This window comes from Phoenix dactylifera, chromosome 8 (assembly GCF_009389715.1).
Source record: "Phoenix dactylifera cultivar Barhee BC4 chromosome 8, palm_55x_up_171113_PBpolish2nd_filt_p, whole genome shotgun sequence".
Classification (NCBI taxonomy): domain Eukaryota; kingdom Viridiplantae; phylum Streptophyta; class Magnoliopsida; order Arecales; family Arecaceae; genus Phoenix; species Phoenix dactylifera.
In genome coordinates, this window is record NC_052399.1 from 2,097,457 (window position 1) to 2,114,243 (window position 16,787).

Sequence of the window (16,787 nt, forward strand, 5' to 3'; positions counted from 1 at the left end):
GTCCGTAAGCCGCTTTTCAGCATAAAACTCTCCCTAGGTACCCAGGAAAACTACTTTTTAATCCCAAAAGAGGAGTGAGAACATGGTGCCATAAATTTCGACCTTGGAATTCACCCTAGGAATCATCATTAGAAACTGTAACATTTATTGTGACCAGAGTAATGATGAGAAAGTCACCCACTTAGCAGGCCATCAATATGGCACTACGGCAGCAGAATGGCAAAAAAAATTCAGATTTCATACAATTTTCACATGGGGTATTTTTGCTGATGAAATAGAAACATGAGGTGGGCCTCTACAATGTAATGTCCGCGAGGTTTCTCAGATCAAGCACTATTGAGGGTTCAAGGTTTAGAGTTTAGGGTTCGAGCCAGACTGTCCATTAAATATCTTCACTCTGGGTTGAGTCCGCGGACTTTGTCCAGATCACTCAGCCTGGGGTGCCCGATGTTCGTCAGTGGTGCTGTAAGCTGGACTTCCCATAGAGCTTGATGGCTGAGCAACAGAGAAACACAGAGAGAGAGAAAAAAAAAAGGATCAAGATAATGAATGAGACATCCCTATGTAGTTGACTTACCTAAAATATCTAGACAACCAGAATCTAAAAATCCTACAACGGCAATTTATCTCAATTAATTTCATCCATAAGATTCAGGATATCCATTAAAGATAACCGACCATGAAACTCCTGATGCTCTTTCACACTAAGCCTACAAAAAATGTAAAAAACCAAGAAAATCATACTCGATGCAAAATATAAAGTTCTGGGAATTCTATAGATCTCGCTGAGATTTCTTTTTTTTTTAAGAAATAAGTTAGAAATATGTTCCATGGGTTCAGAATGTAGACACGATAGAAATGAAATGCCAGAAAGCATGCAAATGCTCCTGCAAATAGTTCATTTTCATTATGATCGCCTAAAATAGCAAGATCATCGCAACAAACCACTCTTTGCAGAAAAGAAAATCTTTACCTGTTCATGCTTATTCCGAATCATGTAGGGTATTACTGCAGTTGGCATCATCAACAAAGGCAAATTTACAAACCAAAGCAAGATGATCACTACCCCACTTCTGCAAAACGACAAATATTCATCTTGAAAATTTGAAGGAAAACAAAAAGGAAAACGAAATGCTAAACATGCATTGATGATTCGAGACAAAGGCATAAGTAAGGAATATCTTTTATTCAAATTAAGGTCATGAGGCACAATCCATTGCACAAATAAGAAAACAAAGAACAGCACAAAGAAAGAAGACAAAATGACATCCAACTCGAGAAATCACTGTTGACATGATGAGCAAGTATGGTACACATCAAATAGCAAGAACTTATCCAATTTTTTGATTGTAAAATATAAATATCGGCGAAGTTGTAGCAATGGAATACTGACATGACTTTTTTTCAGATCCACACAAGCATCAATAGTTTACTAGCAGGGAGATTTAAATTACATTTCAATATTTGAGGTAAGGAATGAAACTATAAAATGATCAGCCAATAATAGGTTAGCACTTAATAAAAATGGAGTACATTGCCAATTTTATATAGAAGACAAGACATCTTAATATATTAAACTTTTAATATTTAAATTCTACAATATTAAAAATTAGTACAAATAGAACAAACTAACCTTAGTTTTTTTTTTTTTTTTACTTTGCTCTCTACATAATGTTCTTATTTGTATTCCATATATCACAACAAAGGTAGGCCCAATATTTAGGCTGGATACTTATGGCTATAATTAGTGATTAATATTAAATATTGTCCTCAACTCCTTGTTTTTTCTATGTAATAATCCAGGGTAGCAACAGTAATGGCTCTAGATGTCTGTTGCTGATCAACATTATGGACTCAATAGCATTCTCATTCCCACCTGACTTGCAATCTATGTTCTCTTTCAATTTAATCATTTTCAGACCCTTATCCTCCAAAATTTAAGAGTCAATGTAAGAATTCAGTCATATCCTCATTTAATACAGAGCATATCGTACCATATCGGTTCGGTACCGATATCTAGTACGGATGACGTACTGATACTCCGTATGCCAAAAAAAACTCCATACCGTACAATACCAACACTGTGCTAGTGTGGCACAGATACGGAATCTAGTATCGAGACGGCGAACCTTACTACAGATCCTCCTACACACTAGAAATCATTTCATTTAAGTTGACCATTGTTTAAGAACTTAAAGTGCTTACTGGAATCACTTACACTAGCTAGTACCCATAAATATTACATGTCCTTGATGTTTATGTTCTTCAACAAACTTCTTCCCACATGCCCACCAAAGTGCCTCTCATAGTACCTTATCTATGCTAGCTCCAAGTCAATAAGAAAAAAATCTTAGTTCTCCTTTCGTGTAATTGGCCATACGTAGTGTTGATTAGCCGATAACAATCATGTACTCAAGTTAAAAAGCCAAGTTAGTTTTCAAAGATACTTGCAACTGTTATGGTGTAAAGGCATTGTCATTTTTTCATGATTTTTATCCCTTAGCTGTACTGCTAATAACCCATGTTACCTGGGCACTTGCGTTGAGCTCCAAAAATATGTGTTAGCTGCATATGGGAGTCGGATACATATGAAGTACTTTGGTAGCCACTTTTTAAGATTAGAAGAGAGTTAAACTCTTCCAACAATCCTCCATTTTAATTTTAGGAGTATTTGTTCTTTTTAGAGAATTGGTCAATGAAGAAACTATTGAAAATACATTTTCCTAAGTTAATTGGAAGGTCTGAAATAGATATATATTAAAATATCTTAACAAACAATATCTCTTTAATATTTTAAACAATGTTTAAAAGGATAAATATATAGCTTAGTTAAAATTATATTTTATGCTACGTATCCCTGTATCTCCCCTTTTTCCTCTTGCTGAGTCACGCACTTGGATACACATCCAAATCCGATTCTTTTATCCATGTCATGCAATCCAAGCATTTGACATTTTTTTCATTTCAAGATCTTATTACTCCTTAAGGAACTAAATCTTTCCCACATATTCCTACTGCTTCATTAGTGTTAATTTAAAACTGAAACCTTATCCTCTTCTTTAGTTGAATAAAACATATAAAGAATAGAATGGTGAAACACGTGCATCCTACCAAAAGGCCATTGTCATTAAGGACATGCTCTACTACTATAGTTCTGTCAAATTTCAGTACTATCTTCTCCCACCATATTCAATGAAAAACCTTAATACCAACACTCTAAATGCATTTAGTACAATTACTCTAACCCTTCTATGCCCCTTTTCTGCAGGATCATAAGACTTCATTGTCCAATTACTGAATTTAGTAAGCATTTTATAGTCAACTACTGTCATCACATTTTGCAAGTGAATATGGAAATGTTATAGTATGAGTACAAATCATACTATCAGTTTGCATAGAAAAACAAGCATAATTTGGAATGTGTTCAAGACATCACATTTATATCTTTTTTTTTCGCAGCGCAGGATGGGGGTGGGGGGGGTGGGGGCACAGAATCTCTTATAACTAAGAATGCAAGAAAAATACAGGGCCTAATACATATACATTACAAAATATTAGATGTCAGAATGAAGATGTGGACTAGACAAAAACAGAAGAGATGATGTACCTCACTAGGTAGACCTCCCAATCTTTTTAAAACATTGATTGGCAAGGTTTCAACAACCCCTACAGGAACAAGTGCAGAAGAATGCCTGAACAAACCTGAAAAAACGTCAGGTAAAAGACATCCTGAAAATGAACAAACAAAAACTTTCACTTAGGACAAAATCGTACTACCAGATATAGTCGACAGTTCCCATAAACTTGGAATGATAGGAAGTTGCCAAAGGCTCACCATTACCATCTCTGGTATTGTCATGTCCCTGGTTCATTATCTCAGAAAAAAAAACATTATGAATAATGAAATGTGAATTGTGTTTCAATGCTGAAATAAAAGAATGATAAATATAGAGTGAGGTTGTTGGAATTGCTATCATGAAGCCATTAAACAAATATAGGAAGTTTTGGTGCGAAATGATTACTGCCTAATGCTTCTAACTCTATATAAATAGATACTCGTGCAAGCAATAAATAGAACCCAGCAAGCAATAAATAGTTTAAGCAGGTCTTGCATGCACAGTTGATACCCGTGCAATTTGCCCATCTTGCACAAAATGTCATAAAGGGTAGCCACTTTAACCATTAGTCAAGAAATTTCAGCATTTCTGAAAATGATCAACAAGAAGTCCAACCACAGGTTGGAGCGATCCATGACAACTTAAGAAAATTTTCCGACTGTCGATCTGGAATTAACCTTACTAAATAATGCCAAATTGTTAAAAAAAATCACTCATTAATACCCCTCACAAACTATTTTTAGGGCATATATCTACAAAGTAAGAAAGCAGGTAATAAAGAAGAATAGGAAAAAAGATTTTTTAAAATAATGACTGTTGAGCTGAACGTTCCCTTCCCCTCCCTGTTAAACATTTTGGTGTATTATTTTGGAGCTTTTAGCTTCTAAAACTAACGGCTTAATTTCAGATTCTTAACTTGTAGACAATTATAGGCCATTATAGATCTAATGGAAATTATCACATTCCCTTTACCAATTCAGAAATCAAAGAACTCATATTTTTTGTTATATTTAGTAAAGAAATTGTATAAGTTTTTTGTTCAAAATTAGAAATCAACAGCAAAAAAAAAAGCATTGCCTTCCTTGGATTTATATGCAAAAGGGCCTTTAATGGCTGACTAAAGCTTCTAGGGTTTCACTTACATGCTTTAGTGGGCAGTGGGCACTTATAAGTTGTCTAACTTCTTTGACAACATTGTTTGCCATTAACTACAAGTTTTACTTATAAATGAATATGCTAACACAACTCTTAGAACACCCTTCAGACTATGTGAGGTGATCATAGCCAACAAGGCTTATCAGAGAGTATTTAAAATAAAAAAAAGGCTCCTTAGTTCTCGTGCAACATAATCAAATATCCTGTCGCTTGAAATAGAAAGCAAATATATACTGCAATAAAAGACCAGAAGCCGTTTAATATAAAATTTTGGGAGTTATCATTAGCGTTCCTAGTCAAATAAGTGCTTCATATAGCACAGAAACAGGTGAAGACAAATATCATAGAATAGAGAAAAAGAAATGAAGAGGCAACATAAAGAAAAATTACAGGAATTCCTTGATATGCACTGCAGAGTTTTAGAGGGTTCTGAAGACGGGTGCATCCTCTGCTTCCAGCTGCAAGATGTATCTCTTCTTCACTCCATTTATATTTCATCCTATATGAGATGCACTTTGGTGTCCTGCAGCTCAAATATGAAGCCTTTGCTCGATTAAGTAAGTTAGATATGCTGCTGTAATGCAATTACATACAAAGAATAATTTCTACAAAAGAATAATTTCTTAAACAATAAAAAAATGACTGCAAGAATAAGGACCTCAAGGCATCATTCCGAGCAATAAAGGGCATCTGTCTTACTGGAAATTCTATCTGACCAGAAATTTTCTTGCGATCATAAGCGAGAATATCTAACTGCAGCAATCACATGCCAACAGATATAAGACTATCGTGGCTAAGGATTTCCATGAGTTGATTTTAATTTAAAAAGCAAAATACTCACCTCGGATGAAGTAAAAAACTGGTAAATTGCACTCTGGGTCATCAAGAGAGATGCATAGCTCTTGTCAGCAAGACATAATGAAAGATTTCCAGTGTATAATTTTCTTTTTTATGTAAGAACCAATGTAAGGTAATTTGGAAAATATATTAACGTTAGAAGATATCAAGATAACCACCTGAGGCATGCTATTTAAATCACCAGAAATCACAACTGGAGTGTTGCCATACTCTTGTGATAATGTATTTGCTCTCTGTAGTAGCACGCGGACCTAGAAAAGCAAGAAAAAGAATAGAACTATAAACCATGTCATTTAAACATAAATAGAACAAGTCAAGGAGATAATATAAAATTATAAATAATATGTCAATAATCTGTGATATCCATCATGTCTTGTCCATCTATTTGGGGTCAGATGGCATGTTAATCAAATCAATTCAAAGAAATCAGAATGCCAATATCAGAATAAAAGAAATGGTTACAGCTAGAGGCTGTGAGACAGAAGACAACTACTGTAGTCCCCCTCAGGAATCACCATGTATGTGATGATTTAAAGAATTCCATCATATATATCTGAAATGTCAACTGGATAATGTTAACATGTTCTTAATCATGTGGGGCACACACATGGCATAAGAGTGCACACCCCTGTAATGTGCTGGTAACTTGCCAGCATGGTATATAATGCATGATATAGATGGTTACTTTATTAGCACTGACAAAAACATTCAGGAGATCCATAACCAGAATTCTTGCATAGCATAAGCAACTATCCAATATTTGAGGAATGAGAATTGTAAGGCGGAAATAGAATCAGTGTACCTGCCCCAACTTGATATCTCCTCGCTTAGGGTTGAACAACACGTGGATGTTGCCAATAAGTAAAGTCTGACAGGGCCTAGGCCTATAGACATTCAACTATGTTAGCCTCCAAATTTAGGAGCGTAGCTAAATTGCAATAACTGCTTTAAGGCATTCAAGAGAATTAATTTCAACTGCTCAGTCAAATATCAGCCACAACCCCAAATCCAAAACAATTGAAATTAGAAGTCGTGTAGTACAATGTGCATAAATAAATAGCAGATTAACTCTAGTACAATGTGCATAAATTAATAGCAGATTGACTCTACATTTGCATTCTATAGATCATAAGCAAGTCTTGCTCCAACATAAACACCGCATTCACAATACAACAGGTGTGGAAAATCTTACGCAGCTATCTGACAACTTGCATCTTTATTTTTCGACATGTTTGAATGGTTATGAGAGACCTGCACAAAGTAATTTGTAAAAAAGGATCTTAGAGAATATTAACTAGGCAGAAGCATTTTTTCCAATCAGCGGAGGAAGCTGCAAACATTTTCTTTAATCTTTGGCATAGGATAAGACCTTGCAGGATGCTACCTTGCCATTCTGAATAAATTATGTACAGCTCAAACAAAACTCAATTAATACATGAAAATCTTGGGCATAAGTGTCAAAGAGGCCAAATTATTTAACTACTGCAGAGCCATACAATGTTTAATATTGAACCCCAAAAATAAATCCTAATCCAAAGAAAACTCCATAAGTATTTAGCTTTGATTTGGATTTGGATCCAAGTAAGGATCTCTTATCCTTTATTAGATTGGAGATATTGGATCCAGCATGAAACTCTCCTAAGTCCCCTCATTCAAAACTGCTGTTTCAGCATAGCACAAATTACCTAGAAGAATTATTGCAAATTTGATGCTGCTATTTGATGTAACTTAGAAAAATTGAATTCCCCAAAACTCTATTAGACATGTAAGATATAGATTCTAGTCTTGGGAGACAGCTCCAATAAACAGGACTTATTAATTTAACTCTTGAAAGAGCCGCATGCATGGACCAAACGAATGATGTCAGATGTGCAATACAGACACTTTCCACCAAGGTTCGCCGTCTTGATACCGGACGCTATACTGGTGCCACACTAGCACAGTATTGGTACGGTACGGTATGAAATTTTTTTGGTATACTAAGTGTCGGTACGCCACCCATACTGGGTACCGGTACCGAATCAATATGGTACGGTACGTTCTGTACCGCCTGATTTGGACCAGTACTGCATACCATGCTTTGCACTAAAGCCACCAGATATCAGTCCAAGTAGGAGAGTTCGCACCTAAACAGATAATATGAGAATATCACATGCTATGGCATCCAGTGTATAAATAACAATATATAAGAACATAAGAACTGTAAATACAACAAACAAGCGAAGATAAACAATATAGCAACTCAGAATAAAGGAACTAAACAAGTCAGCTTCACTTTGAAGCATGTGTAGTAATAGTTTTTCTTTGTGGCAAACACAAGCATCCCTTTTCAATTCATATTAGGAGCTTGATAAGACTTTATGCCTTCCAAGAAGTCCAAAAAAGAACTCAATCCAAAGTCCAAAAGCATTAAAATTAAAATCAAGATTAAATCCACATAAGTATGGTCAAGTATCTTCTCTACCTTGAAAAGGCAAAGTTGGGCAACATTGTCTCGAAGACCAAACTTCCGAAATTCTATATCTTCATGATGTAAAAGAGTAAATCTGCTTTAAGAAAAAGAAGAAATAGAGAGAAAAAGAGAGAGGTTATTAAGTTCCAATTTACAGAGTAATACATGAATATTGTCACAACAAAATCTAGAAAAATTAACAAAATTAAATCTAGTGATCATATATTAGAAAAGAAAAAATTGTCAACTATCTATGCCTCTGCATGCTTGCATGTATGCATGTGTAACCATTCAATTATTTCAAAGGAAAGAATTCAAAGTAGAAAATCAAAAGAAAGGTAGTTTGTAGCTAACAGTCAGATTATCCACGAATCATCTTTGCCCAATTTCAAAATAGCGACTCAAAAGAAGCATGAGACATTCCCTTGCGTTATTCTGTAGATTGCCTCAGTAATTAGACAGTCATAGCAGTAGGCCAGAGCATGAAGGTTCACTCTCCTTTCTGGAGATTGTAAAAAAAAAATTCTTTGGGGTTAGGTTAACAAGTATTTCTCATCAGAAGGTTCACTTCTTGCTGTTGATGATTACATGATTCAAGAGGGATAGGAAACAATGTGTATTTTAGGCATCATATTTTGTTCACTTTTCACAACCATTCACATGATTGCATACTGTCCTAATTCATAAAAAGATATTGCATCACCAATAAAAGATTAAGAGGATCATATCATGTCAAAACTAGCATTTTTGTTAAAAGTAAGATTGGAAACATAACTACATGGTCAAAATCTATGGTCATGTCACCACCTCCTCAAAGTTACACAAAGTCACTAGCTGATCCTGTATGACGCACATCTCCTCAAAGTTACACAAAGTTACTAATTGATCCTAGTTATGAGGCACATTGATACTTTAAGAAACCCATGGACAAGCAGATTAACCAGAATAGGTGTTTTTCTCATGCACACAGGTCTTTGTCATAGAACGTCTTAACTGTAACTTCCAAGTGAAGTTCTAAAATTATCATACTCCTTTTATTACATAATTTTCTTGTAGAGTTACAAAAAACTTACTCTTCCTCTTTCCAGAATATAGCACATCCATCACTTGCTTGTCCTGTGCGTCCCTAAAACACCAAAACAGAAGTTTTACTGAAAACCATACAAATACCTTAAAATTGACCGTTAAAAGCCAAAATAATACCTTATAAACACCAACAAAACCATCTTTTTGAAGAAGATTGGCCAAATCGTTAAATCTGTCAACTTCCTGCTAACAAATGATAGTTGTCAAATACAAGAGTTATTCAATACCAGCTGTAATTAGGTTGTTTCCAAGCCTGTCCAGTAGCTGGCTAAATAAATGAATGGTTAAAATTAAGTAATATATGGTGTCACTTGTACAGGTATGATGGAATAAATTAATGGCAATGCACGAGCAGATCCCAGTAAAGTTGTCAAGTGAATGTAAATGGTGCCCAATTTGGCATGGTGAGGCTGGTCCTCATATGAACAAAAATATCATCGCGTAGATTGAAAAGCAAAATGGAAGTGTTACTTGATTTGCAGAACTCACCAAGATCATATGAAGAACTTCTTAACTAGGAGGCAAACTCTAGCTGTTGGCTCACAAACAACTTTATTTATGAGATAAGAACCAAAATTTAAGGTACTCTCCAAACTGGAGAAGTATGGCTTAGTACATACTATGCTAGCCAAGGAACAGGACATGGCACCCCGAAGGGACAGTTCCACAGACGAACTGATCCACACCTCTTTTCTTTTGCTCATTTGAATTGACCCCATATCAGCCTGTGCTGATCTCTTATTGTGGCACATACTGTACCAACAATAAGCTACACAGGTTCATATCTTGATTTTTAAATCCTCGAACGTTGGTAAGAACTTTAATTTTCTTTCTGTCATTAGGAAAAAATAATGCAACAAAACTGAATATATGAAATATAAATCACATATAATTATTTTTACACGTTAGCAAAACATTATTGTCATTCACATACTACAGATGCTGTAAGGCAATCCACCTCCAGGTACTATCTCATGCACTCTGCATTATCATGATGGTTATAAACAATTAAACACAAGTGTAAATAGGGTTGCAGGTGGATTGGATTGACCCACCCACTTAAAAATAACCCAGTCCAATCTGTACAACATATATTTGGATCAGGCTTGGATTAGAAAAGACAACCTGTCACGATTGTAATATTAGCTATGTATTAGCTATATGAAACATAACATGCCTGCACTGCAACTCTAACTTTTCATATATTTAGTCTTCACAGATAGCCAAACCATCCATGTTCAAAGTAAAAATGACATTGTGATCTCAAGCCATCAAAATCAGTATGACTTCCTTTTTTTATCATTTAAAAACCCAAGAATGAAGCTTCAGTAATCAGTCTTCAGAAATGTCTTAACCTCAATTGATCCATGGCCATGCCACCTTAATCAGAACTCATGATCAGATAGCTTATATTGTCAGCAACTATACTGTTTTGGATGTCCTTTATATTTCAGAAGTTAAATCTGTATGACATGATGACCTCAAAATACACTAAGCTGGGCCAATAACATGACAATCCAAAACCATGACCCTACTCATCCACCTTATACTAGTTATACTAGACATAGAAATCCATCTTCTGCATCTGCTATAAAATAGAGATGAGGTAAAGTTTATTGTTCAACATAGCCTTGGTCACCTAAGTCTCACTTCCATGTATAAATATCTGCATAAATTCATACAATACACAAGAGGGTATTTCTTGAGCACATCTACATAAACATTATCTACGCTAACCTAAGCCTGAATGAGGAGAAAAAGTTTAAATTGTATGATAGCCAACTTTGAAAAGACAAAGAAGAGGCAAAACAGCATATATACTTCGCAAGCACATATAACCACATTGAAATGCATGTTAGCAAGATAAAAAAGAAGTTATCAGCACATTGAAATAGGCATGACTAACAAACAATAAAACAATTAAACCTCTATGTGCATACATGTGCATCAATATCAAAATGAACATATATTTGGTCAGCAAAAAAGAAGTTATCAGGTAATGCTTCACTTACCTGGAAGCATAAAATGCTTGGATTATAGCAACTTAACTCCTTGTGTATCTGCCTCTTCCGTGTGTCCCAACTTAGATGTTGTGGATTAATTTTGTCATATAGATCTACATGTTCTGAAGCATTTTCAACACCCAATATGTTATATGAGACGATTACGAAGCTATCTGCAAAATTCAAGGCTTTCTTTAGCTTGACTGACAAATCAGAAAGGACTATTCAGTAAAATAGCATGAGACAAATCCACCTATTTATATAAGTCACATTGGAAAACATATAGAAATATTGGTATGTCTACCATAGTATTAAAAACATCACTCTAAGAGCCATCAGTGGGCATCCTCTCCAAAACAAATAAATATGATGTCATAAAATGAAAATAAGTAATAGCAATTTAACCGTATGCTTGATTAAGTAACTACCACGACTTATAACCATAATCATAACCATATAGCCTTTTCCAAACCATTTGGGGTTGGCTTTATGGATCCTCATTGCAAATTCAATCCACTAAATAGTCATTGACATACTATAGTTGGGTGTCAACCTTATATCAACCCTCCACCTTTCTCATCGGGGCTAGGGACTAGCCACCATGGTGTCTCCTGTGACAAAGGTCAAAATGGCTAGTAAAAGGATGTAAAAATAAATCTCATATTCATGTTCTAAAAAACTTCAACCTTAAGTTATTCTAACTAGATGGATTTTGTAATATACCCATTAGTTTTTACGCATTTAAATCCGGTAGATTTTTGATGGGTAAATCTCCACAAAGAAAGGATACATCATGTAACAAATATTTGCCATTTACGTAGCTTAAGAGAAATTTTGGTAAATGTCCAAAACAATCATGACCAAAATTGTGGATGTGAAAAGGTAGTTTAGTAATTTCTTCGATGTACAAAATAAAACTGTGTAATATCCACAAAACAAGGGATTCAGAATGGCAGTATTATTTCTTTCAAATTCAAGTGTCTGAATGCGACAAGACATTGACAATAACGCAAATTTTAGCACCAGTCTTAATAGTAAAACTGTAGTGTAAGTAAAGTTTAGAAAAAAATAGTAAATGACTATGAAAATTGAATGCTTGTTTATCAAGCTTGTGCTTTTTTGTCATGACATAATTAACTGAGAACCTATAATAGGAATTACTATTTCACATGTTTATATGGGGTGAGTTTTACAGTAACAACAGATACATGGTAAAATTACAGAATTTGTGGCACAATTAATTCAAATATATAATAATCTTTAGAATCTACAATTTCCAGCATGTTCGGAAGCACAGAATTACATGTTATACCTCGTGTGATACCACAACCATAACAAAAATCATCAAGCCTCGTCTACTTCATCAATCCTCATTCAACAATCATTCCTATTAAGTGTTGCCTCTAGCATCATTGCAAACATTTCCCAATCCTCCGACGAAGCTCTCCTTGCTGGAGTTTCCTTATATTTAGTTGGATGTTTCTTTTCAATGGAATTCTATTTCTCAACGATTTTTTCTAAAGGATTCCAAGGCTTAAAGATTCCAGATATTATCAGTGAGAAAACCAAAAGGAAAATACTGCCGAATAATTAACCTAAAAAACTCAGGTATAAAATCAGAAATATTTTCACAAAATTCATATTTCTGTGAATGCTAGAGAGGGTAGTGGAGGAAGAGAACAACAAACCCTAGAATAAGGGTAACCTCTTACCCCTAAAAGAAGAAAGATCGCGAGGAGAGAAGACCCATTGGCGACTCCCATAAACGTCTCTCCCTCCTTCGCCTCGGGTTCTCCTCCGCTTGGCTCTGCGAGGCGGGTCCTCGCGGCTGCCGGCAGCAGGAAGACGGGAGTCCGGTTCGCGCTTCCACTTCCGGTGATCGGAATTAGAGCGCTTGGAGACGAGAGAGCAATCGCGCTTCCGCTTGTGGGTCAAGCGCGAGGACTCTTCGGAGCCCGCCGTTCTCATGGCGACGAGAAGTTTCGAACGCCGGCGAGCCACCGTGACGTGACTTCGATGAACCAGAGGCGCGATGTTGCGCTTCACAGTTTGGTGTCTGTTCACTTTTCGGAAATCGGGCGGAGTGTTCGAGCCGTGAAATTTTGGCCGGGCACGGCCTTGTCAGGCCCAAGTGCTGCTTTTTTTTTTCCAGAAAGTCTTTTTTAAAAATCATAGTTATTTATTTTTTAAAAAAAATAATAGATTCTCTAAAAAAATATTTTTTTAAACATTATAACAAAATTTTTTAAGCAACGCCAAATGCATCCAATATATGAAAATTGCTATAGCATATAGTTATGCAACAAACTTTTTCTCATAAAGAATATTGCTTTTTGTTCCAAGAAATAATGTTTAATATAAACTATCTAATTTTTGACTATTTGATGCTTAAGTGATGTATAGGGTAGGAATGTTCTGATCAGATGGTAAATAGTTTAAAGATGGTAGATTATTTTCTTTAGCTTGGTTTACCGATATCGATCTACCATTCGTTAGTCGGTATTAATCTTATTTGGATTATTATATAGATGCTCATATATTAGCTCCACTATATTTCATTGCAGATTTTCTATCTAAGTTGATGGAGAAGATAAAACAATCACCTCTCTACCATACTCCAAAGAGGAAAAAATACTTGAATATAAAGAGTTAGGCAATCTTGGATTAGGGACAAATGAAGTGCAACCCTGTTCAACCTAAGATTAACACTAAAATGCATTAGGCTACCGGTCAAGATAAGTTAGATCAACCATCTGTTTAACGCAGCTCTAGACCGTAAATTAGTAAAACTTTATACCTAAGAGACCATAAATAAAGAAAATAACCAATTTAGATCTCCAATAATATAACACAATAAATAATATTTGTAATATAACATTATATTATTGTATTATATGGAAAATAATATTATAATATTAAACATTGCGTAATAATTAAAATAATTAAAATAATACTATAATTTTATTATAACATTATATTGTATAATCTAATATTATATTTAAAAAAATAAAGCTTTAAGGTTAAATTGATATAATTTCATAACAATTACACTTTTCATCCACTTGTTTCGGAGTAACATCCAAACATTCCAAACACAGCTTTAGAGTTAACTTGATTAAATACAAGCAGGAAAGGGATCCAAGAGTGGAAGGGATCTATGGACTATAAAGGTTTGGCTTGTTCTATATATAAAAGCAGTATGGAATCAGATTAGATATTCTCGGTGAATCAATTTTTTTTTTGTAAAATAGATAAATTAAATCAATCGAGCATAACTATTTAACAATGAACTAGAAAGATTTGTCATATAATCCCGTAATATAATTATAGTTTAATTAGTCATATAAGACATCATTCAATCAGCGGCACTAATATCCGATGTTCGTTCGCATGCTGGACAGTTGGATCTCACCCTCCTTTTATTTTGAGATAGGTGCAAATGAAGAAGCAGAGAGGAGTCTTTCTCTATACCAAATTCTTAATAAATATTAATTTTATTGGACACCCTAGAAGCCCTCTCCTCTTCTTTGTTTTTTTTTCTACCATCGCTGATTATGGGCGCATCAAATTTTAGATAGGTCCGGCCGGAAGCCCAACTAGTAATGAATCTAATTTTAAGCTTCGAGGCTTGGAACATCAGCTTGGACTCTCCGTCACCCGTACCACCTGAAATTCTGTACAAACTCCAAATCTACAACGTGCGTCGGCCACCCACATTTGTACCACTGCTGCAGCCTTGTTGATGTAGTTGTAGCTCCCGGTAGCGAGCTCGCCGGAGATCAGCAATCATGCCTTGTAGATCTCGGTACTGTACCTCGCCCTCCTCAATCACACCATCACCATCCATTGGAACGCCAACCCATTTTTGAACACCTCCGCCATCCTGACCATGTCCACAGGGATTTGAACGAGAGGTGGGAGGGCAGTGAGGGACTAGAGATCGGATCCAACATGATGGGAGAGAGAAGGGACGTGGTTGAATTACGGATGGAGAGGAGGGATTTCTCAAACGTCGAAGAATTTTGTTAATGGTTGGGTATGGGTCTAAGCTAGTAGTACTCATTTGATTCGCGAAAAGTATTTTTTATCATAGAAATATAATTTCTACAAAGCAGATTCCTGAAAAAATAATGCCTGAGAAAGTACTTTTGGTATATTTGGTTGACCATAAGAAGTGATAGATTTCCAGAGTGCTTATGTTTGGTTGACCATCCATTTTTCTAGGAAAGTTATGTGTAATTCATATTATACTAGGTCTTTAATGCTTTTGATCAAATGAGGATAACTAAAGGACTTTTTTGAAAAAAAATAAAAATATTTTGATTTACGGCTCATAGAAAAATAACTTTCTAAAGTTTCCGATGGAAAAGACTTTTTCATGAAATGTGGAAATCATATTCCCACGGAAATATAACTTTTATGTCTCTCTCCTTTCAGGGCCCGTTTGGTTCGCGGGAAAAGAATGAGAAAAATGTGGTCAATAGGAAAGTAAAGAGATGCCTCTTGTTTGGTTGGAGTTTTCAAATGAGAGAGATAGAAAAGTTGTATTCCCGTGGAAATATAATTCTCACGTTTCATGAGAAAGTCTTTTCCATGAGAAACATAGGGCTTGTTTGGTTCGCGGAAAAAGAAGGGAGGAAAATGTGGTCAACAGGAAAGTAATAAGATGTCTCTTGTTTGGTTGGAGTTTTCATAGGAGAGAGACGGGAAAGTTGTATTTCCATGGAAATATGATTCTCATGTTTCATGGAAAAATCTTTTCTATGAGAAACATGGAAAAATTACTTTTCTGTGAGCCGGAAATCACTACATTTTTATTATTTTCTAAAAAAGCCCTTCAGCATTAAAGAGGCATTAAAAATCTAATTTTTATTAAGGGTATAATAGGAATTACTCATAACTTTTTCAGAAAAGTGGATGGTCAACCAAGCATAAGCACTTTGAAAATCTATCACTTTTCTATTGTCAACCAAATATGTCAAAAGTACTTTTTTAGATATCATTTTTCCAGAAATTTACTTTCCAAGAATCATATTTATAGAAGGAAAAATGTTTTCCGCCAACCAAACGAGTCCTGAAAACTCCAACCAAACAAGAGACATCTCTTTATTTTCCTGTTGATCACACTTTTTTCCTTTTTTTTCGCGAACCAAACGAGCTCGTAAGGAAAGACTCCTTCTGCACATTCTCACGTCTCTTAAAGCAAGAGAGGGGGTGAGATCCCATGGCCAACCACATGGATTTTTTTTTTTTGCTCGAAAGACCTAACTTAGGTGAAATTTTTAGTTGGACGGGATCCACCGCCAACGCCAAGTCAGTGGATCAATTTTTCCTTTTTCCTTTTCTTTCTTTTTTTTTTTTTTTGCTAAAACGGGGTATCATACCCGACGGGAACAGATACACCCAATAAGGTCAAAAAATAGGATACCTCGAAGTGCCAAAGGCAACTCCCCATCATCAATCCATAAGGTGCCTCCGGAATGACAAGCTACATATGCAGCTACCCAATCTGCGGCACCGTTACCTTCACGGTAAATATGCCTGGCCTGAAAGGCCCATCCATCCCTCGCCATAGCCCAAATGTCACGAAGCAAAGGATGATCACTGCCGCCACCC

The 16,787-nt window shown here is 35.4% G+C and overlaps 1 protein-coding gene across 2 annotated transcripts; it reads right to left on the bottom strand.

The window, feature by feature from the left end:
• Positions 1-86: 86 nt before the first annotated feature.
• LOC103712914 (carbon catabolite repressor protein 4 homolog 5) lies at positions 87-13,275 on the bottom strand. 2 transcript variants are annotated; one of them, XR_005512670.1, is made up of 15 exons: positions 12,884-13,275; positions 11,181-11,344; positions 9,286-9,351; positions 9,156-9,208; positions 8,095-8,176; positions 6,823-6,881; positions 6,433-6,514; positions 5,789-5,881; positions 5,614-5,646; positions 5,431-5,525; positions 5,163-5,295; positions 3,778-3,863; positions 3,608-3,702; positions 974-1,073; positions 87-495 (listed from the first exon to the last, which is right to left on the bottom strand). XR_005512670.1 is itself a non-coding variant. In XM_008799625.4 (15 exons), the coding sequence occupies exons 1-14, from the start codon at positions 13,137-13,139 to the stop codon at positions 984-986; spliced, it is 1,377 nt and encodes a 458-aa protein (XP_008797847.2). In that variant the 5' UTR covers positions 13,140-13,272; the 3' UTR covers positions 87-495; positions 974-983. The 2 variants fall into 2 exon arrangements, 1 of the variants encoding a protein (XP_008797847.2); XM_008799625.4 differs by having other exon boundaries at positions 3,608-3,692; positions 12,884-13,272.
• Between the last annotated feature and the right edge of the window lie 3,512 nt (positions 13,276-16,787).

What these genes read in the sequence shown, in the direction of transcription:
- LOC103712914 (XM_008799625.4), bottom strand. Translation starts at nt 13,139, where the DNA reads ATGAGAACGGCGGGCTCCGAAGAGTCCTCGCGCTTGACCCACAAGCGG. An exon ending in CGATCTTTCTTCTTTTAGGG is followed by an intron (nt 11,345 to 12,883) that starts GTAAGAGGTTAC and finishes TGAATTTTGCAG; the next exon opens with ATAGCTTCGTAATCGTCTCA. An exon ending in CCCAACTTTGCCTTTTCAAG is followed by an intron (nt 6,882 to 8,094) that starts GTAGAGAAGATA and finishes TACTTTGTGCAG; the next exon opens with GTCTCTCATAACCATTCAAA.